The 24,512-nt window shown below is 30.7% G+C and overlaps 1 protein-coding gene across 13 annotated transcripts in view; it reads left to right on the forward strand.

Annotated features, from left to right (window-relative positions):
* Positions 1-24,512, forward strand: part of Piezo (piezo type mechanosensitive ion channel component) — a 96,347-nt gene that overhangs the window by 45,464 nt on the left and 26,371 nt on the right. For 8 of the 13 annotated variants that reach the window (XM_088225480.1, XM_088225486.1, XM_088225481.1 and 5 more), the window contains exons 3-20: positions 9,956-10,051; positions 12,139-12,356; positions 13,693-13,816; positions 13,901-14,147; positions 14,581-14,734; positions 16,445-16,486; positions 16,762-16,897; positions 17,091-17,172; positions 17,323-17,554; positions 18,343-18,541; positions 19,039-19,235; positions 19,319-19,467; positions 19,668-19,811; positions 19,908-20,010; positions 20,560-20,790; positions 21,577-21,753; positions 22,204-22,391; positions 22,570-22,702. In XM_088225480.1, the coding sequence (XP_088081606.1) occupies positions 9,956-10,051; positions 12,139-12,356; positions 13,693-13,816; positions 13,901-14,147; positions 14,581-14,734; positions 16,445-16,486; positions 16,762-16,897; positions 17,091-17,172; positions 17,323-17,554; positions 18,343-18,541; positions 19,039-19,235; positions 19,319-19,467; positions 19,668-19,811; positions 19,908-20,010; positions 20,560-20,790; positions 21,577-21,753; positions 22,204-22,391; positions 22,570-22,702 (2,852 nt within the window). The remainder of the gene's footprint in view (positions 1-9,955; positions 10,052-12,138; positions 12,357-13,692; positions 13,817-13,900; positions 14,148-14,580; positions 14,735-16,444; positions 16,487-16,761; positions 16,898-17,090; positions 17,173-17,322; positions 17,555-18,342; positions 18,542-19,038; positions 19,236-19,318; positions 19,468-19,667; positions 19,812-19,907; positions 20,011-20,559; positions 20,791-21,576; positions 21,754-22,203; positions 22,392-22,569; positions 22,703-24,512) is intronic. The other 5 variants (XM_088225482.1, XM_088225490.1, XM_088225492.1 and 2 more) reach the window with 3 other exon arrangements.

Here is a 24,512-nt window from a genome sequence, read left to right on the forward strand (position 1 = left end):
CATGAAATGTGCCGGTAGGTTTGTTTGTTTGGTAGGCACGTTTTTGTCAAGCGCATTGGGGGATATTTTCTACTGTAAATATCAAATACTTAATTACTCTCTCAAACTGTTCATTCTTATCGCGTTTCACATGTCACAGTCGCGAGCGGATACGTAATACTATGAGCGGATGTGTAATTCCTACATAATAAAACACCAATTAATTTAAAAATAAATAACTGCATCATTTCAGTGTCTTAAAAAAAAACGCAACTTTAGGTTACTCTTGATTTATTTTTATTACGAACTTACCAGACCATGTTTCAAATTATTTATTATGTAATATGAAGTATACTGATACTCGGAGTAATTACGCGCTACCACTTATAGAGCCGCCTATACGGACAAAAACCATTCTAGAATTATTAATCACGAATTTAGCTACAGTTTGCAGCAAAACAATGGGCCGTAGGTACTTCCCCATTAATACCAAATCGGTATTAATGGGGAAGTTTATTGCTACGGGAATTGGATATAAAATGTCTTCTTACACGCGGTAAAAATTAGAGCATTTAATTGTACGGCGAAGTTTCTTGAAAATGTATGAACAAATTAATAAAATTAAACTATTTTGAACTACGTCACAAGTTCTTGCTAATGAATCGATCAACTACAGCGTTGGATAGATTTCCGGTTTCCGGGAAGCCAACTCACCGGGACAACTCACCGACGACAACAAGGCCTACTATTACAGGAGGCCCTGGACTACAACTAGTGACGTCACGGGCGGAGTAATTTCAAAAAATTTAATGTATATTTATGTAATAATTTTTATTTCTAGTATTCTTTAATACGTATCCTTCCACTTTCAATTATTTTGTATCTCAACTCCTACCTACCTACCTTCTTCATGTGTAAAATATCGTAATCTTAAAAAAAAAGTTTTATTGGCACAAAGGAATACAATTATTTTTCTTCTTGTTCACGTGTCATGTCAGGCCCCCCTGACGTTGACGACCACTCTGAAGAAAGCTCTCCATAGTGATATTCTGGGGAATTTTTGACTAAAGTGGTTTCCCGTTACCTTCTTCGGTACCTACTCGTATAATTAATAATTATCATACCGAATAATAAGTATCTATTCAGTGACTATACCGAATAAACATAATTATAATATCGGTTTTTTTTTAGTTTTCCAGATACTCCAGTACTTTTTCGTTCTATAAGTACAAAATATCCTAACTGTGAAGGGTTACCGATATTCTTCTGTAATTACATAGTACCTATATAATTCGACACTGTTTTGAGAAGCTTTCAGATTCAGATATCTTCAGAGAGTTTTAGAGAGCATCCAAACACCGTAAAAAAAGTATTGTACGTGCGATTTTACGCATGCATGTAAGTATGTATCTATTATTTCAGCGGTTCATACCTTTAACAAAGTCTAAAAAACGTATTATCACAACAAAATACGCAACACTTGTGTATATAAATAACATGAAACTAAAATTTTCAGTGGACAAAAAAATCATAAACGCTTAAATCCATGACTTTATTTAGCATACAAGACAAAAATCCGTTTTGAAGTGACAGAGGCAATGTATCACGATGTATTCCTCTATATTAAGGTAATCGGCGTTAGAAACATTACTACCCATAGTAGTTAATAATTGAGGATCGTTTTTTCAAATCACGATATTCGCCCCGCGTGGCGATTTGTTTTTTTATTTTTAATTTAGAGCCAGTATCGAGAAAAAAAACTCAACAAATCACGCTGAAAACCGGCTTAAAAAAATATCAAAGTCTTGATGTTTTTTCAAAACACGATATTTTATCGTGTATAAACCCCTAATTTCAAAAATTTATATTGTGTGATAAAGAAACCGAATAGAAAATTATAAACTATATATAAATTAAATATTAGATTACACTCAGACTTAGTTGTAAGGTGTAATTTTTAAAACAAAGATCGTTCACGCGATTTGACGCGAATCACAGAAAACCCTTTCCTGAAAAATTACGTTTCAGGCGAATGTCGAGTTTAAAAACGGTCTTAAATTACAGTTTTGAAAAGAGATGCTCCAAAAGTATTTATTATAATTTCAATAAGGATCAAATATAAATTAGGGTAAGTATTGTATATAATTACTTCATGTAAAGTTAATTAATACCATTTGGCTAGTTGTTAATATGGAGATTCTAGTTGCCTTTGCGCCACAACTTGTCTTGTCTTCTCTGTACAGACATTAACATATTTTTAGCGAAGAGTTATGTAAGATTGTACTCGCGTATGAATGGTATATGTATGTATGCTACACGCGGTATTCATAAATGTATTTCAGCAATGCCAGACGAATGGATTCCGCATTACTTACACGCAATGCGAAACATTCGCTCATAATTATTTTTTTTAATATACTAAAATATTAATGTTAGTATATAATATTAGCATATAACCACATACCGAATTTTTATGTCTACCGATTTCAAGACGTACCCGTCTCTCAGTCAGGACACTCACTACACCAACATGCAAATACTAATAAACTTTCACCTTTACCACCACCGTAGTGTACATTTGTTATGCGTAGTATTTACGAAAAACATAAAAAAATTACATGCATATTTTTTTATTTAACACTTTATATATATATATAATGGCGGGCATATTTCCTTAAGGTAATTTCTTTCTACCTACCCAAACCGTTCAGTTTGAGAAAATTACAAGTACGTGGACATATTGAATCTTACGATTTTATACAATAAAGAAGGAGCGGGGCGTCTCTAACATTAGTGGGTAGATTATTCCACAATGGTTAAAGGGGATGCAAAATGCAAACACCACCATGTCCGACATGCACTAAAATTAGATTAGTAATAATTATTAACAATAAGTGGTTATATTTACTAACATTAATTCAAATGTTTGACCACAAAGTTAATGCTTTGAACATCAATAAAAATCTCACAAACCCTTTTAAAAATATAAGAGTATTTAAGTGAAATAAAAAACATGTATTGTGTATTTATGCATTTTCATGTAAGCGTACTCATCGTCATTTCTCTATCCGTACCGAGTAGTGCATAGGGCACTGTATTGTAACTACAATAACAGCGTATCTGGATCTTTTTTTTTTACTTAAGAAGTAAGGGTGATCAATCTTACGCTTTAGGTGCCAGTTCAGAAACAATACAATATTGCAGTGTAGAATCACCTTTGAAGCCAATATTTCAATATTTCGTTTACCCTGCCAGGAACGAACCTAGGACCTCAAACATGGTAGGCGAACGCCCCGACCACTTCGATAAGAGGCGGACTTATCTCAACTCGATTTTAATTTTTCAGAATTTTTACCTGAGAGCAGCGATCGTGTCGAAAACACGAATTCAGGGTTCTGGTTTTATTCCACACACAGATCTGTATTCTTTATCCGCCCGTACATTTACTAAAATATACCTACTAATTACTGAAAAACTGTTTTTTATCAATGAAAGATTTTTTATCATTTTTTTAACATAGTCATTTTTAAGTGTTAAATTTTCACTCGAGCGAGCAGCGTAATATTCAGAAATGATTTTCCAGTCGAATGTGGATGTCCAGTTTATTGTTTAATACTCATACATTCTCGTTTTTAACAACTGACTATCAAACTGCTGCATTAAACTAAATGGCCAACGTGGTAATTTATAGCCTACTAGCTAATAACATAACTTGTGAAGTTTATATCAACACAACACACGCGTTACCCACGTAATGGCGATTATATGTTAAATGACGAACTCTCATTGCACTGAGAATATTTATTTTTGTTACATTTTGGATAAGTTCCAATTCCGTTTTTAATTCAACTGTTTTTAATTTAACTGTTGTCGTTAACCCTTCAAGTACGAGCGTAACCGTATGGTAACAGTGGACACTGTCGCGGAACACTATCCTCACTCCTGTTTTTAAATAAATATGGTTGCGTTTACTATATTTTAGCCCAGAAATATATGTTCTTTAGTTTGTGATGTGCCACAAAATAATAAGCAGTGTGTGTGTGTGTGTGTGTGTGTGATTAATAAATGATGAATTTTTTTGTAAAAAATCGTTTAAAAAAGACAAAACTCCTCGTTTTTGAGGGGTTAATTTAGCTGTTGAATTAAAATTAAAACATGTTTGTTTGATCAACGATGCTTTGAGTGTGTCCAAATGTTTGTAGACAGGCTGGATTTTCTCCCTAGGGAGTTACTTAGATCTAAATTTGTTGTAACAGAGGGAAAACCATTTTGAGAAGGTAATATGGAAGTCTTGGCATTTACAGGGCTTATGACCTGTCATTGGCTGGTTCAAGTGGCCACTTAACACACTGTTCACCATTCTGCCTATGTTTAAACATCCACATTTCCATCTGTTAATTTTCGTGAAGTAAAATAGCTGAAACCTTTATCATGTGGGTGAGATTCATCCTGCTGAACCATTTCACCTACTAGGCAACGCCTGAAAATAATTTTTCAATTTTTATACTTCTTATACCAGTTTGTTTAATCAACAATGCTCGAGTATGTCCAAATGTTTGTAGACAAGCTGGATTTCCTCCCTACGTAGTAATTTAGATCTAAATTTGTTGCAGGTCATAAGCCCTGTAAATGCCTAGAATTCCATATTCCCTGTTTTCCCTATGTCGCAACAAGTTAAGAGCATGTTTGTTTGAGCTATTTTACCAACTTTATTTCCAGCATCTCAGTAAAATACTGTGGCCTTTTTAAAATTATTTTTACTATTTCTTTTTGACGGACGGTGATTACATTTGCTCCGCTTTACTGACTGCGGCTAGCTCAAACGTCGGATACATAAATTTGTAGCCTTCAAATAACAGGAATCTATCTTTTTAAATGAGAATAGCAAGGATAGATGTATTTTTTCAATGATTTAAATTCGTGATGATGTTATTGCATGTTACTCAAATATTTATCTTTGTTCTTTTTATATTAATATGCTATGTGGATGGTATTATGACTCCATTTTATTTATGTTTTGTTGTACTGGTACTCTATTCGTCCCAACTCAACACAGGACTTAAGTCCCGCTGAGTTAGGACGCGTGTCCTCATAATGTGCAATAATGCTTTACAAAAATCGCACTTTTCCCTCTTTCCAATTGTTCCAAGAAGCTAAACTTTTAGATCTAAGACAAATATATTGTTTTCGATGTTTAAAATATATATTTAAGAACCAAAATTTATTTACAAGTAATTCAAATAGATCAAGTCAAAGAAGGAATCGCGTGTTAGAAATACCACATTGTAAAACGAGGCTCGCACAGAGACATGCATATTTTATAGGCCCAAAAATGTTTCATTCTTCTTTTACTGATAATATTTCATTGATTCCAAACTTTCAAAATTTTCCTTCTTTTAAAAAACATGCACTATCCTGGATTCAAACTAAAGATATGAACTCTTTTTTTCTATGATTTATTTTGTTGCCCTTTAATAATAAGGAATATTTTTGTGTTTTTTTTTTATATTTTTTATTTCCTTTTTTAATTATTATAAAAAAAAAACATATTATCTTTTACAGAATATTTTATTTTTTCTTTCTTATGTTATACAAAAATATTATAACTGTCCATTGTTTGTTATAGAAGCGAAAATTCATTAAAAATTTCTTGTATACCTACGAACAGGCCATGCCTTTGTGGGATTTTTTTGTTTACTATTTTTCTATTAATATGTATTTCGTTGGTATGTAATTATGCTTTTTTTTTCAATACTCTGTTTTATTATTATGTTTATTGTAAGAAAACAAAAAAAATAAACAAAAAAACAATTTTAAAAAATGTAAGTAACTTAAAAATTTTGAAATAAATAAAATCAATTGGAAAAAAAATATTATTAACTTGGATATCACCATCGTTTCATCCACTCAGCGGTGCCAGGGCACTGCATTTGAACTCTGATAGCGGCGTATCTGTGTCATTTTGTTACATATAAAATAAGGTGATTAATCTAACGCTTCAGGTGCCCGTCCAGAAACAATAAAAATATTACAGTGTACCAACTTTAAAACCAATATTTCACTTTCTCCCTACCAGGGATCGAACCCAGGACCTCAAAATTGGTGGCGAGCGTCCGAACCACTACATTATGAGGCGGACTTATCTCCGCTCGATATCCCCTTTCAGGATTTTACCTGAGGTTACCCATTCAGTCAAAAACATGTCCAGGGTTCTGGTTCTATTGCGTGCATAGAACTCTATTCTTCAACTTTATGTTTGCACACTTTTTTCGTACACAAAAACCATATTTATGATTAACCTAAATATACTCGTAACATGCCTATAATATTTTTAAGTTCGCAAGTTGACTAAAAAAGAAAATTACAAGTTTTAAGCTTTGGTTATCAGATTAAGACTGTATTCTGATAGAAAAAAAAATCAAATCATACGATTATACCATTTTGAAACGCTGTTTATAAAACAATGGCAATTTTGAAAAATAAAATAAATAAACATTAGATAAAAAACATAATTTTCTAAGGTGTTTCTGATAAAAAATAAACTCATTAGTTTTATGTAACTAATAATATATAATTGCATTTCGGTCGGCAGATTCTGTCTCTTAAAATTTAAATTAAACTTAGCACTCATATAAAGACGAAGTATGTAATTAAACTTTTTTTCTGACGAATTGAAGATAATAGATCAAATAAATAAGTGATCCGAGAGATAGTTTTAATTTATTTATTTTTAAAACAAATACAAGCATTTTAAATTACACATCTTTTGTGGTATTTCATATATTATATTTTATTTTAGTTCAAACCCTTTTTATGGAATTATGTTATTTGTCTTTTTTAAGAAGAATATTCTGGCTGCAAATATTGAATTTCTACAGTATATTTTTTAGCAAATTTTTCGTGATCATATCGGCCATTCGACGGCGTTAATACCGTCATTAAAACATTAAATGACATCTATCGCTTTTATTTTGATACGTCAAGTCTTTGCTTTTGGTTTTGGTCCACCCATCAAATTTCCTCGTTAACAAATTAAATTATTTTTAATAAATGTATCTTCATATTTAATCCTTTTTTATACATTATTTCGCTACGCCTAGTACATATGCAATAATATTAGCACTGTTATATGTTTACTTTTTATTACAGTGGGTAGGTTCTTCATTGCTAGACTGTGGAAAATTACCAATTATTCAAAATTATGAAAATATTAAAATTGTTGATTTTCTTGCTACGTAATGTTATATTTTTTAGTGTTTTTTCTGAAAAAAGTATTTTCATTATCTACCAGAGCATCTACCGACTACCATAAGTTTCTCCAAACGTAAGACAATAGGGGAGAGTTGGATATTGGCGAGCCCCTAAGCTAAATTTCGTTTTACAACAACTTAACGGATATTTTAGTTTCGATTGCATTTATAGGTACATTCATCTTTTAACTATAACATTTTTTTTGGAAAATAATGTAAAATTAACAGTTAGGTGAGTTTTTAATAATAAAACGAAACGTCATGTTAAAGCGCGGTGTTGTCGAATCGGTGTGGTAATGGCGCGCCTGTAGTTTGATATTACCGCGCCTTTTTTTATTCACATATAAGTATGACCGATATTACAATTTTCAATTAAAATACAAACGTAAAACAAAATTTCTAAAAAGTAACAATTCAGCATTAATTCTACACTTAAATCATTCCTGCAGTTGTCACAAATATAGTCATCTGGTGTATTTTTTCCACTGCTTCCTTTATACACCCAATTACTGCAGGAACAACATAGAAACCACATTCTTGATCTCGTCCGAGTTCCCCACAAATTGCACATAATTCATTAGAATAGTCATCTACTTTGTCATGATCAGAATCATCATCACACAGAAAGAACAAACCTTCATCACTCGTTTCATCGCTGGATCCCAACTGTAGTTTCCTAATTAAACTGGTTTTTCTTTATTTTTACATGGGTTATTGCTATTTTCGTTATCTTCTCTTTTGGTGTTTCGTTTTGAATGTTTTGTTTCAAGAATTACTTAAGCATACTTCTTTTAATTGTTTCCCTGTTTTAACAGCTTCTAAGGCAGCAATTATTGCTTGTAGAGCCCACAGAAGTTCTGAAAATCATGATGTTCTGAAATAAGTAAACATGTACAAACTGCACTGAAAAAACACGACATATTCCTGGTTGGTAATAGCGCACGCGGTTGGATAATAACGTGTTTGGGCGCGCCATTAGCTGGCTCATTTTAGTTTTAAATTTAGTTTATCATGCCTCTTAGCATGCTTTCCTATTTCGAGATAACTGACACTATCATTAATACTACTCTCGACTCAATGCACAGTAACATAAAGCCAGCTTTCATTGGAGACATCCATCGGTACAGTACTCGATCAAAAAACAATATATATATTGGATCTGTGAAGTCTACGAAGTTTGGAACTAGATCTTTACAATACATAGGTTTCAAAGAATTTAATAAATTGCCACAAAAATTTAAAGTACCTATTTCAAAATATAGAAACAGGACGTGCGAATTGAAGAATTATTTTTTCCAGAAGTACTTTGAATAAATAATGTTAGTTTATAGTGAATGCGCATCTTGAACATATAACTTTTAATATTTCACCGTTTTTGCTTGTATATGTAATTTTTAATACTATTTAAATGTTATTTGTGTTTTTTTTCTTTTTATATACTTTTTTTGGCTTGTATACATAATTTCAATTTTTTCAACGTTTTTGATAAAAAAAATTAACCTGTATTGGGTGTGCGCATATTTTGTTAATTAAAAAAAATGATTTTATTTTGTACTAGTTCAGTATGTATATATACATCCATGTAATTTTTAAACTTTTTCAATTTTCTTTCCCAGATATTCCCAGTATTCTGTTTATTCTGTTATTTTCAAGTATTTTTCATACCCTTTTTAATTTGTAGTATATCATAATTTTAATTTTTCTGCTTTTGTTAAATAATATTATAGTTTAAAATTTAAAAACGTCTCTAAAAAAATTATTATCTGTATGTCCCTAAATGAGTTTTTTTTTTAAAAACTCCTTGGGAATATTGTATATAATTATGTATAATATGTTTTCAATATAATAAAAAAAAAATAAAAAAAATGTTTAGGATAAACTGAAAAATACATTGTTCAATGTAAGCATGATTGAATTTAGCTTTGTTTAATATGTAACAAACTGTGATACATAATATTAATACCACTTACCTTTAAGATTTTAATTCAATAAAAATTATAAGAAAACACAATAAAATAGAGATCATCAGGTCCAAAACGCTCAGGGCTGGTATTCCAAACGCTCTCGCGGCCGTAGAAAAACCATGTATCTCGTGTATTTACATACAAAATACACGAGATAAATTATTTTCTACGGCCGCGAAAGCTTTTCAGAATAGCAGCACAGGACGCCGAAAGCTGCTGACGCAAGCATACATCGAAATTCTACTTCAAGCTCTGTGTATTGCTTCAATCCAAATGTTCAAACTTGCATAGTTTAGAAGATAGTTGGGGGCGCGCCATTACCAACCGCGCGCCAATATCCGACTCTCCTCTATTTTTATAATTGTTATGATCAGATTATTTCTATTTTCGATGGAATTTTATCGTGAGAAATTCTATTTGAAGAAATCCTTTCAATTTTTTGTTTTCTGAAGTATTTTTAATAACCTTTTTAGAACATTAAATTTCGTAAATTTTCGCATACTTTCAGATGCACTATGAACTTTTCTGATTTATTATGCCGTGGTGATGTTCATTTATAACATAATCTTATTTGATACTATTTTTACCATTTATCTAAGAGGTATTAATTTTGTAAATCCTTTTTCTGATAAACTTATGTCACTTTCATGCGTAGTTTTTTCAAAATGCTTTGTAAATTATTTTGTATAAATTCACCAGTCTGAAGATCCTCAGTGAGAGATGATGCCGTATTGTTTTAGCAACTGGTTATTTTATTTTCAGGTATCATCATACGTCCCATCGGCTTGTCCATCCTCTACCTGTTGCTAATGTTCTATTTGCCATTTGTGCCCGTTCCTACAAAGAAAACATTCAAAGGTAAATATTATTTTTATTTATATTTCAGATATTTTTGAAATTTAATTTTATTCCAACAGATAAGGAAAATACTTTTGAGAAGGGAATATGGGGAAGTCTTGGCATTTACAGGCTTATGATCTGTCAATGGCTGATTTAAGTGGCCACATTCCACACTGTGTAACCTTCACCACCTATGTTTAAACATCTACATTTCCTCAACTCTTTCACCTGTTGACTTTTGTGTTACAAAAGAGCTGATACCTTTATTGATGTGGATGAAATTGATGAATCTGAATTATTTCACGTACTAGGCAACGCATGAAAATGTTTTTTTAATTTTTATACCAGTTAATTGAATCAACAATAAAAACTCTTTAGAGTATTACACATTTATAAGACATAATAATTTCTGTATCTGTACCCAGCAGTGCATGGTGCACTGCATTGATACACCAAGGAGAACCCTACTTGTATCTATCAATTTTAAAACTTCCTATAAAGTAAAATACAATAATTGTCTACAAAAAATTGGACATACTGAAAGCATCTAGTCTAAAAAGAAGCATGAAAAATTTAAAGTATATTATTATTAATATTTTTGCCTTGTGGTGAAATAAATCACATGAATCTCGCCAATCAATAATTTTACTTTACAAAAATCAACAGACCGAGAAATTGAAGAGATATGCGTGTTCACACGTATTATGTATTAAACAAATTATAAATAATTTATGCATATATTTTTTAATTTTTTTTATTAATAACAAATAAAAATACAATATTACAACTAAATACATTTTTTTACATCAAATAAATACATATATTTACATTAACGTTTCCCATTACGTAAAATAAATAAATAATTCTTGCGTACATTATGGGGAGTGACGTCTTACAATAGTTTTTTTTAATTTTTATTAATAATATTTTTAGGATAACTATATAAATTACAAAAAAATATATAAACGATATTTTTAATCAGTGTTACATAAAGAAGAATTATAAATGTAACTTTTCACTTCTTTCTTAAATATATTGTATTCCTAACTGTACTTTTTATTTTCTCTGTTCATTTGATTTTAAAAAAATATTCCTCTGTAAGTATAATGATGTTGTGCTGTAGTTGTTTTTAATTTAAGAATTACGATATATCCACCTGTTCTAGGTCGCGTACTTACGTTTTGTGACCCATAAATACTACTATTTATTTTATATTTATGTATTTGAAGCAAACAATTCTTTTTATACAGCAATTTTATGTCTAAAAACCTTAAATTTACCTAAGAATATGTTTATGTGTGTACTATTTTAACTTTTGTGTGGCTATGATGTCACATGAGTCTACATAGTATACAAGATTTGACATATCGTCAGTGATACTGCAATACCATTTAACCTGTTTTTTTTGACGAAAATTATTACTATTTTTACTCTAAATAATAATAATTTTTGTGATACTTCAGCGGTAATTTTGGTTGATTCAAATAGTAAGTAATATATTGACAGAACTCTTTTGAGATTCCCCCGCCAAAAAAATAAAATGATAGTTACGCGGTAATTGCGGTACTACCGACAGTATCTCTCTTATTTAAAAAAAAAAAAGTATTTTTTAATCGGTTTGTATTCCCGTGGCTAGTGTTGCGGACTCACGGATCAGAGGTCCTAGGTTCAAACCCCACTCTTCCCCAACTTGATTCCCATTTTCTAATAGTGAGTTATTTACAACTCGTTAAAAATGGCCCAAAAATCGAAATATTTGGGTAAATAATAAGAACGCAAATATTTACTTTTTCTATATAAAAAAAAATAGGTTATTAAATTGCATATTATCTCTTATTTTTATGGCTGTATTTTAAAACATATTGTCTTTTGCTTAATGTGACACGAAGTTGTAGACCCATTTGCAGAGGGATTTTTTAGCATAGTCTTTTAAGAGTTGAAATTTTTAAAAAAAAGGGCAGTATAAGTTAGATTTACCAATGACATAAAATGTAAATAAATAGACTTCCCTATTCCCTTCTCAAATTTTTCATCATCTCTGTTGTAGATATGTAATATCTTTCGACCCTAATGGTTTTTACTTTATGATATTGCTCCATTGTTAGGTCATGCTGGGCATTACTTACGTGCCGTGGTTTGCATCAGTTTGCTGACGTTAGCTGCCCAGATAGCATGGCAGATCACTCTGCTGTCAGTCCCTGCCTCTTGGTCAACCAACTGGACCCAGGAGTGCAGCTTCATAGCCAAGATACTCCGCCATTCTGGCTTTGTGCCCTTTAGTGGCTTGAATTTAACCACAGTGCTCAAGTGGATCTCCCCAGAGGTAAATATTGCGTGAAAACATTACTCCAATCTGTTCTAGGTTAAAATCAAATGTAAACCTAACCTAACCTAACCAATAATGATCGGGTTGTGGTCCCGTGGCTAGTGTCTCGGACTCACGGACCAAAGGTCCGTGGTTCGAATCCCACTCTACCCCAACTTGATTCCATTTTCTAATAGTGAGTTATTTACAACTCGTTGAAAATGGCCCTCAAAATTAAATATTTGGGTAAATCATAAGAACGCAAATATTTCTTTTTACTAAAAAAAAAAAAAAAAATACTTAGAATAGTAGGTTGTCGAGTTTTGTGAATATATAAATAATACCAGATATGCATTGGTTTGAAATCCGATAATGTGCGTATACCATAACATCTCATAACTACTAGTTGCATATTATGATATGTCTTACCTGCAGATGTTATCAATGACAATGTTCTTCTTTGTTTGATAAAGTTGATAAAGCTTAGTTGCAAAAATTCATAATTAATTTTGAATCAGAAAATCAAATATAACCCTTTTACCATTGTTTTATTTTCTGGTTACAATGTTTTCACTTTATATGAAGTTGATTATAAATAACACTTCTCAACCCTTAATAGTATACAAATATACCACCAAAATTGAGATGTTTATTTTCTAATATTTCATTTAATTTTTTATGTCACAAGAGTATCATAATAACGTACGCTGGTAGATCAGTCTTCCTTTCAGCTTTTTCAAATGTAAAAAGCATATTTCATTATATTTACAAGACGTAAATCAACACAAAATATGTGCCCTATAAAGGGTTTAATGAGGGTACTACTTGCAAACCCGGCGAAATCCAAAATTTAAAAAAAGTGAGTTATTAATTTAAACTTATTCAGAATACAATAATTTTAACATTGTCTGTTAAAAATACGGCTTAATTTGTAAGACTTGACTTTTAAATTATCGGCTTTGTAGCAAACATGGCAACCTCTACTTGAGTATTGCAAAGTTGGTAATGTATAAAATTAAATTTATTATTTCACTACTGTTTATTGACATAATCATGCTTATGTCATCACTGCTTATGTATAAAATATTTACTGATTATAATAAACAAAATAAGTTTAGAAAAAGTTGAAATTAAGTATTGTATCAGTTTTTTTTGATTTGCTCAAAATAAAGAATGATGGATTTTGCCAGGTTTGCAAGTAGTACCCTCAATTATTTTTTTTAATTAGATGTTTTCGTTTTATTATGAAATATGCTGTCTTTTAAAAAAATATATATTTTATATAATATATATTTGAATAAATGTATCTTTTTCATATTTTTATTTATATTAATTAAATGACCTTAATTTTCAGATTCTTATGTTTGTATCGTCAATAGGAATATATATTTTATGCAGCAAATTATGCAGGGGATTACCAGAAGACGAATTACAGGCCAGTGCGCCAAAGAGGAAAGGAACATTTCTGATCAGTGTTGGTAAGTTAATCTCAATTACATCTGCGATTATTTTGTTTCAAAGTACAGAATAATTTTTCTAACCTGAATTTTTGTTTTTTTCAGGAAAGTACCTGTCACTGTTTTTCCTCATGATGACAGGATGCCTCAGGCCGAGCATATTGAGTGGAATATATTACCTCACATTCCTAGGTGGTGCCACTTGGTGGGCTTGCGGCAAGGAGTTATCCAAAGGCTATGCAATTGTTTGCAAATGTATAATGGTTATATTATTCTTCCATACAAACATTCTCTTTGTGTACCAAACGGAGTGGCTGCTGGAACTCCTACCGCCAGATCATGTTATCTCCAGGTATTTTATTTTATTTATGCATCACTGTTTACATAGTGTGATGTGTATAGCTGAGGTCAAAAACTTGCAATGTGGTCATTTATATTTTAATGTTGCTTGAAATTCATAATGCATAGAAAACTTTAACTGAATAAAATACAAATCCCCACTCTCTCCAACTTTTGCTATCAACTGACTGAATTTTAATATTATTTTATTAGCTGAAAGAGAAAATCTTTCATTACTTTGCGGCCTATGTATGTAATGGAAAATAAAATCGCCTCACGTGGGGGTTTCCAGGTTCGATTCCCGATGAGATTACTGTACCTAAATGTGATCTTTCTTCTATGTTGTAATTTTTCACCATAATTTTGGCCTTTAATCTATTGTGTCCAAGATGTTCCATGTTTAGTAATCATCTTAATAAATTTAAAACCTTGTGATTTATTTTCAGATTCTTCGGATTTACAAAACTTTTTCAAGTGGATTGTAAAACTCAAGACATAGAGTATTTAGGTCTGGAGTGGGCCTCCTTTGCGAGTCCTGTGATGTTAGTATTGACATACTATCTACTTGCTTTTGAATCTTCGGAACTTCTTAAACCACAGGTAATTACTTTCGCCATCTCAGTAAAAGACTTCCATCCTAAATGGTTAATTAAACTTATCCGAAGTGCTATAATTTGTACCACAATCACTTTGAAAAATATTTAAAATGATTGTTTTCATGTTACCATAATATTATACCGATTTATAAATCCAAATATGATATTTAATTAACCTACTGTTGTCACTAAATATTTTAGGACTCTCCTGTTTAGAGCTTATTACAACTAATATTGCCTGCAAAAAATATTATTAAGCTAAATGTTAACCTCAATAACAAAATATGACAAGCATAACTTATGTTGTATCCACTGTAATCAACACTAAATACAAAATATCTTCTGTACTTACTTACTTAAAATGAATCAGATTCTTTGGTAATTGTTTCATTGTGCGTTGTTTTTCTTATTAAACTAGCTTATATGTAATTTTCTAACATACGTTATCTAGCCAGAGAAAAAACCTGGAACTTTTTCGAAATTGGAGGCTGGAAGTCTAAATGGTTCGCTGCGCCGGCAAATGTCAATGAGACTTTCTAGAAAAAGAATGGCTCGTAGCACACTTACACAAGATAAGTGGAGATCAGCTACGAGAAAAGTCCGAGTAAGATAAACTTGTGACAAGCACTGTATTTGATGTCCATTTTTTATTCACTTAGATATTTGTTAGCCGTAGTAGGTATTATTTTTGCATGATTGTTTCATTAATTTATGATTTATTTACACATTGAAATATTATTTCTTGTATCCATATCAATACTTCTCAGTATATTTTTTACAAAGAACCATTATTCTACAAAATTTTAAACTGGTTTTATTGTAACAAATTATTTATGTATTTCATTATAACTGCTCTTCAACATTTAGTTTTTTTTAAATTTACATAAAGTTAATTCTTGAATTTTTCCTACTTGAATACACAGACAAAACAAAAATCATTTTACTCTAATTCTATTCTAACATGGTTGCAGTTTTATCTCTCATTTTAATTGCTTTTTACTGTCAACTTTGAATGTCTTTTAGCAAAAACTGTTGAGTATGAAAGTTTAACAAAATGAAATTTAAATAAAAATAATTTTTATCACTAGAAAAATATTATTTTTTACCAAAGTAGTTAATTAATGTTTGCTTCAGGAATATAAATTTCTTCTTTTTTATTCTTCTTATTTTTTAACACGATAAGTTTGTTGCAAAATAGTGCCATTTTCACCACTGTTTTTATTTGCACAATATGATGTTAACTTATACACAGCGGAGATGGGTCCGATTAGACCCAAGAGTATTAAAATTTTTAAATTATATAAAAAGTCATTTTTTTGCGTCATTTCCCTTAACAAAATTGTGAAAAATCGTGCTCAAATCATTACTATTCAAATTTTTAGAGCAAATTTTTGTGATTAAATGATATTAAAAACCCAATAAAAAATTTCCAAAAGGTGAGTTTTAAAACTGGGTTTAATCGACCCACCGCCCCGCCGCCATGGACACACTTTTTGTCCCAACGAGCTTTAAGGGTAAATAAAAAACCTAAATAAACAAATCACTTTGCAATCCATTCCATCCAAATCACCTCAGTCAATTTACAGTTAGATCTTTTTACGCCTTTAACAATTCAATTAGCTACTTTCGTTTCTGTGTTTTGTTTTTTTTTAGTAAAAATATAGCTTGCTTATTTTTATTTGCTTTTAAATACGGTGTGCTTTGGTTATCCTAGGTGGCAATCTTTGAAGAAGCACGTGCCACTGAGTCTACACCAGTATGTATATGTTTGGATTTAGTTCTTTTTAAATTTAATTTTCTCTGTAAATCGTTTTAATTGCACGTTTCATTGTCATTCAGTTTCATGATATTTTGAAATTCACAATTTCACTTTCTATTTTTATTTGATTTATATAAAATTTTACTTGTGTAACTTACAATTTATTTTAACCGTTTCAATTAACATGTTTGTCTCTCTTTTGGATTAACAATTTTAATTTTATTAGTATTTCTTATGATTGTCTTTTCTAATTTTAAAATGTTTCTCTTTAGCTTATCCGCGCTGTTAGTCCCACGAGAAAGTTACTCTCTAAAAAGTCAAATGCCAGCAGCTCAATATATTACCAAGACTCCACGGGATCTGTCACCGTGGCTCCGGATGAAGGTATCCCTATAAATACATTAAATGGTTGGTGCAGTCCACTTAAAACAATTTGATACAAGCACAAATCCTAATACATACCTCTCTGACTATCCCAATGTAAAATTCCATTTACGGTTGATTTGTTGCTTGTACAAACAGTTTTTTAATACATTTTTTTGTTCATATTGTTTATTAGTTTCAGGCAAAAATTCTTAAATATTTCTTTATGCAATTTTAGAGCAGAAAGACGAATTCGAAAAACCATCTATTTTGGAACATATTGTTTTCACAATTGCGAATATATTCCAAGTTATGATCAGGTAATCACATTTCAACTGTTTTATTTTATTGTTGTACACGGCAAAAATGCCTACTTATGAACGTGTGTGAATGTATTTACATACAATAACACCTTTTGTCATTTTGTAGTGTGTGTTGTATATTTGGTAATGCTGCAATGCTGATTTCAGATCATCATACATTGCAACTGCCATAATAATGATGGCTTGGAGTATAACATATCACTCTTGGTTAACATTTGTGTTCCTTCTATGGGCCAATATTATCTGGATGGTTCAAGACCAGCGTAGATTTACCTTGCGTTCTAGCCCTGTTTTAGTTACATATGCGCAAATCTTACTGCTTATTCAATATATTTATGGAATGGATCTTAAGGAGGATGAATTACCATCTCAAGCAAAGGTATTTATACAATAACCTGTTCGCTAAATCAATTAAACATTAATATGAAATTATTATGACCTCTACAACAAAATCGCTTATTAGTATTTTCAGGCGAACAGATTGATTGATTGATTGCATTAAATCATATATTATGTATTAAATAATACATTTAAATGTGCATTCAAAGTAATTGCCCATTATATTATCCTTATCCACACTTAAATAGTTCATTGTCATTCCCTTTCCGCACCTAATGGTGCATAGGGCACTGCATTGGTACACCAATCGCAGCGTATCTTGATTATTTTTGTTACATGAAGGTAAGGTGATCAGTCTTACGCTTCAGGTACCAGTCCAGGGACTATGAAATATTCTAGTGTAAAAACACCCTTTTAAATAATAATTCTTATCAACCATATCAGGAATCGAACCTGAGACCTCTTGCATGGTAGGCGAATGCACTGACCATTACACCACGATGCCGAAAGTTACACTTAAATAGTTACAATAAATATATAGTTAGCTTACTACTGAGTTTCATGAAATCATTCTTTTCTGAATGAAAAATAGTGTCCAATGTGTGATTTTGTGACAAAAACTTTAAATTAGTGAGATGCCGTTAAGAACTAATGGAATATTATTGACTTTTCATTTAATGTTAATTTCGAACTATGTCCAAATCTGATAATAAATGTAAAAGTGCTTCATAATTGAGTAAATCACACACAGGAAAAACTTCATTTTACAATTGAGAAAATTTATTCTGCATACATAATATATGCACTTTTTTTTTTTTTAACACATAGGATATAAACTTGGCCCAAGTTGGGTTTGAACATCGGACATATCTACCATTCCTTCCACTACTGGTAAAGTCTCTGTATACCATCATGTTCTGGGTGACCCTGAGGCAGCTGATGCAGGAGCGAAGGGAGAAGAGACAAACCACTGCTTTGGCAGATATGGTGGCTCCCCTACAAGTGACTGTGGGAGCTGCTACAACTGGTAATATTAAAATCTCAGTATCTTTTCATAATAGGATGGATGCAAATAAAATTAAATCTCAATCTAATTATTTAATACATTAGAGGGCAAAAGTAAAATCGCTACTGTCCGTGATCACTGTTTTTAGGAAAATCAACAAAACCAGTAGCGAAAGGACTATCACGTAGTAAAATGTTACGCATAGTCATTCTTACATCGTAAGAAAATTTTCAATTTTTTTATCACCTCATGGTGCTCAGGAAAATGATACTGGATATTTACCAAATATACATCTTCAACCTCAATTGTAAAATTAAAAGTAAGCAGGTACCTAAAAGTTTTGTCATAATTGAAAAAAAGTAAGGCTACCTTTGAAAACTTCACATATTACAAGTTTTTTTACGTGATATAAACCTGTAAAAAACTTCCTTAGAGTTTACTGTTATTTTGCTCCATAATAAGCATTTAAAAATAATTTTATATAAGAAGAATCTCTTTAATATTCTCTCGCTCTTTAGTTCTCGAAGAAGACCAAAACATGCAAACTTCTCCAGTTTTAAAGAAACTGGGAGAAATGGTGAAAGGATTTTTGACAAAATTCTGGATATGTGTTGTGGCGATCATGTTGTTTGTAATTGGAATTACCGGAGAAAGGATGACTGTCTTCCGTATCATGTACATGGCACTATTCCTCATCTTCATCCTCACATTCCAGGCAAGTTAATGTTTTTATTTGTTTAGCTAATAAATCATCTAGTATAATAACTGAATAATTTTGATATTCTTATATCTTTACAGATCTCTCGACAAGTGTGGAGAAAATTGATGTACGGTTTTTGGGTCACTGTGATTGTGTATTCAATGTCTATTCTCGTTTTGGTTTACACATATCAATTTGATGACTTCCCCATGTTTTGGGAAAAATACCTCCACATCTCGAAAACATTGTGAGTGTTACTCGCACAAAAAAATAATTGTTAAGCCGTTGTTCGACTAATATATTTTTAATATTTTTATTTAGTTTACTTGAAGAGCAGGAATGTTTAATGTATGAATTTAAATAATGGTCTTATCGTGTTTTTTACCACTCGTTCTTTAACTAAATTTAATCGCTGTGATTTTTGACATTCTTTGCTTTCTTTTTTAGGCAGCTGGATATTGGTTTAGAACGATACGAAACCAAGGAATTGTTTTTGCGGTTACTCACTCCTACACTGTTCCTAATTTTAACAGTAATACAACTTCATTATTTCCACAAAGAATTCTTAGCTGTATCCCATATTAAAAGCAGGTAAGGTTGTCTTTTTAAAAAACATAAGATTTGACATTTTTAAGGGTACATTATCATATTGTTTGCAATATTAAATTGATTCTCTCCATTTCCTAGAAGTAGCAGTGTCGCTCGTCAGGACTCTCAAGGACCAACTTCATTAGCATCTTCTATGATGGGAGGAAGCTCGTTACCCCCTCCCACACCAAGAGAACCTAATGTAATTATTATTTTTCCAATTAACTCTTAAAGCTACCAGCTCGCACAAAAAAAAAATTGTAAGTCAGACTAAACCCAGTTTTATAAGTCGCTTTTTTGTAATTTTTGTGTTAGATTTTTCATTTCTGGTAAATTATAATTCGTAATATCCGAGCGCACCGAAATCCTTCGGATACGCTCAAAGAGGCTTCAGGTCGTAAACATTTTTGGTTTAATTTAATAAAAGTAACATTCTGAAATAAGACTTTTATTAAAAACAAATATTAAGAAAATATTTTTATCCATAAACATAAAATTCTAAGATAAAATTTTACTATTTGAACAAATTTCAAATCATTTTAAATATTCAACAATTTAAACTTTGATTAAATTTACTAATTGAAATGAATTTACCAACAGGTTTTGCATTTTGTTTTCATCAAAATAATTATTTAAAAAAAAAAACTAAATTTCCTAAATCTGTTTAATGTCTTTCTCAATCAAACTGAGAAGAAAAATAAAAACCATTGCTAATTGGTAAAATTCAGTTTTAAAATTTTATGTTTTACAGATCCAAGAAAGTTTTGAAGTGGACATTGTTTCTAAGATTGATCAAGAAGATTCTAATGCGGGAAGTCACACACACCTCAGTACTAAAATGAACTTTACCACTTGGGTCAGTAAACTGCAGAAAATTGTGTTCAGCTTTCTGGGTACGGTTATAGACTTGGTTTTCCTATTCCTGGAATTACATCTTATAAAGATCATCATGCTCGCTACAATGCTCCTTTGTGTGCTAGATGTAAGTATTATTTGTTGTTTTTTTTACATGAATATATAAAATCTAGATGATTTTTAATATTCCTGTAAATCTCTTTTTTTTACAAGGGAGTCAAATTTATTAGTTTTGAATGACAAGAAAATATGTATTTATTTATTTTTGTTGGTTAATTAATTATTAATTTTAACAGCATCATTGACTGACCCAATTGATATAACACAATAGATTTGATAATTTTCCGTATTTCTAATGAGTGTTTTTTAAAAATAATATTTGTAATACTGTCTCTTGTCAAACTGATTACAGTTTTTTTTTTAATTTGTGCTCTGTAACAATACTCAAATTAATAATGAAACACCTTACTCTTGAACAACGCCTGCAAATTGTGAAAGTTTACTTTACAAATTGTTCACCAAACGTATAGGGCTTCTCATGAATTTACTGAATATGTTTGGCGACAGCATTATTTCCAGAAATGGTCGCGTTAATTGGCTTTCGTGATCTTGTGATTTGATGCCATTAGATTATTTCCTTGGAGACTACGTTAAATCCATGGTCTATCAAAACAAACCAACAATTCCTGAATCATTGGAAACCACACACCATTTCAGAAATACTTCCAACCATCAAAAATATCAAATTTAATTGTAAATGAGTACTATGGTATTGACAAATTGCATTTTAAAGAATGTCAATATTATCAGAATTCATTAAATTTTAAAATGTTTTTAATAATCATACTTGCTTGTTTAATAAATACAGTTTTGCCACCGAGTTCCAATAATTTTTTTATATCATTGTCTTTAGGTATGTGCGGTTCATCTTATATTTGTGCTGTTGGTTTGCATTGGATTACTGTTCAGTACAAGAATACAGCTCGGTCTTATTCATTTTATATCAGCAGCAACTTCTATTCTACTGCTTTGTAAAATGATTTACCAAATAGAGTACATTGAACATGCGTCGTATGCTGTGAATTGCACAGTAAGTTATTTATGGACTTTTTTATTTATATTTGTAGATTACAATCATTACGTATTATAAATTTCATTTCTTGAAAAATACAGTGTTTTAGACAAAGTCAAAACTAAAAATATGTGTGAAATGAATAGTACCTGTCGATTCAATTGTCCTTTTTGACTCCATGTAATAATTCAATCTTTGGATTGCACAGTTTTTTTATACAAATTGAATTTTTAAATAAGAAAGATGAAATTATTATGACTTTTCCTAATTTCATAGGTAACAAAATTTTTTTAAAATGTACATGTTAACTTACTTTTACCATTTGTCAAAGAGTAATTGAAAATTTAACTCTGACTTTTGATAAATCTAAGAATCTCCATTCTCATAAAAATAAAATAATATTTTATATTTAAATATTTTATATTATTTTATTTACCTTTAGTCCAAAAATATTAAAAAATGTGTCAGTTTGAGTTCCAGAATACCACAAATTCATCTGATGTGACAAGAGATGCAACCTTTAACAATGCAGAGTGGTTAGGATTTAAAAAAACTGGCGGTGAAATAACTTTACCAAAATTAGTGAAGGGATACATCGGGCTTATTATTATTATCACCATAAGGGCCATTGTAGAGTTCAGGCAATCCGTTAGCAGGTAAATCATAATATTTTGATGTGTGTTCCAAACCCAAATCATGGACAAACACTCTTTTTTTTTATTTTATAGATTTAGTAAAAATGAGAAGGAAAAATATGTATTACTGTAGAATAAATACAAATTTTCCCGAATACTTAATAAAGTTATTTAAAATTTCTTGTTATTTTTTTGGCAGATATAAAAAACATGACCCTACGATTCGTCCACACCTCATGTTTCCTAAAGTTACAAGACTTGATGCTGACAAGGATGTCAAACATTTCTTTCAATATTTGTTTAACTACGGATTTTACAAATTTGGTGTCGAGGTATGTTAAAAATTGCCTTTAAGGATATTTGATCGCATTCATATTCTAATCTTTTGAATTATAAGATATAATGTTGCTCTGTGACTTCTTATTTAGGTACGTTATTTAATTTCTTGGCCAGCGCCAATCTATACATAAGTCTATACTGCAATACTAACAAACCTAGTGAAATAGATCACCAAGAGACCAGACATTTTTAACCAGACAATGATAATTGTTACTTTGATTCCCATTTTCTAAAAGTGAGTTATTTACAACTCGTTGAAAATGGCCGTCAAAATTAATTTTTTGGGTAAATCATAAGAACGCAAATATTTCTTTTTACTTGGAAAAAAAAAAAAAAACTTCACACATGTTAAATGTAAAATAATCTTGCTTTTGAATTTATTTGTAATTTAAATACATTATTTTAATCTATCCGGACCGAGGAGGGGGGATTTGAATCCCCATAGACCGATTTCAATTCGATAACTCTTATTTTTTGTAATCGTGAAAATAACAGAAATAAGCATTTTCCTGTTTTTGTTTTTAAATTTTCAAATAGTATAATTTTAAAACAAATAAAAGAGATAAATAATACAAGGGTCGATTTCACTTTATGTACATTAGCATTCGGCAAACTAACAAAAATGAATAAAATACAAGAATGAGTAAAATATGTGTATGTGAAAACTTCATTAAATTATTGCACGATCATAAACACTTCCAACTTTTTATTCTCATAACGCTATATACAAGTAGGCGCTGGGGTCGTTTGGTCCCCCCGTTCGGATCATGTGTAATTTTTGGATGTTTAGTGAAGAAAAGGTTAGTACATTTTTGCCAAAGACATTAATTTGTAATCAACTGGCGGTATTTTTTTTCATGTATTGACATAACATATTTACATTGTTTATATGTGTGCACACGTGTGTGTGTTTGTTTATATAAATAAACGTATATGTTAGTCTGCCTTAGCACGGGTCTTCTCCTACTAGGCATTACTTTATAAAACATTTAAGTTTGTAAGTGAAAATTCTTGATGGAAGTTCATTGTAATTTATTATACAATTATTGTTTTGCCCTTGTTTGTCTTTGCTAAATAGTTTTATGTTCTTTTTGTTCAGTTTCTTGTATTTATGTTTCTTCATGTAACTGTTGTAATTGGCTTAGGCCGTATGTATATAATAAATAAATATATGTACATTGTAAGATAATGTCACATGTTAAATGAAATTTTTTGATTTATTATCAGTTTAAGGCCCATTGTTCATTAAAAATTAAAGTTAAATATGTTGTGAAGTGTGAAAGATAAAAAAAGTAAGCATATACCAAAATTTCATGAATAATTTTGAAATTTAGGTCTGAATGTGTTAAATAGATATGTTACCTGTGCTTAGAAAATGTCATTTCAATTAGTAGGTAATTGCCTTCCGTGTCTTAATTGCGTTTGCCTACCATGCGAGAGGTCTCGGGTTCGATTCCCAACATGGTTGATATGAAATATTTGTTTAAAAGGGTGTTTTCACACCAGAATATTCCATAGTCCCTGGACTGGTACCTGAAGTGATCTAACCTTCATGTAACAAAAACGATCAAGATACGCTGCGATTGGTGTACTAGTGCAGTGCCCTATGCACCATTAGATGCGGAGAGGGAATGATGGTGATGATGTCTTCATTCTCTAACGTACTTTCATCATAATCAGACCTAATATGACCCTATGCAGACATATGCTATTGTGTGATGAAACAATATTTATTTGCAATGCAACTGTGAAAAACATAGCTGATAATATGTATATTGTTTCATTCGTGAATACAATTCAATG

This window comes from Micrasema longulum, unplaced genomic scaffold, assembly GCF_059751315.1.
Source record: "Micrasema longulum isolate JH-2025_06_02 unplaced genomic scaffold, ASM5975131v1 h1tg000365l, whole genome shotgun sequence".
NCBI classification, from domain to species: Eukaryota; Metazoa; Arthropoda; class Insecta; order Trichoptera; family Brachycentridae; genus Micrasema; species Micrasema longulum.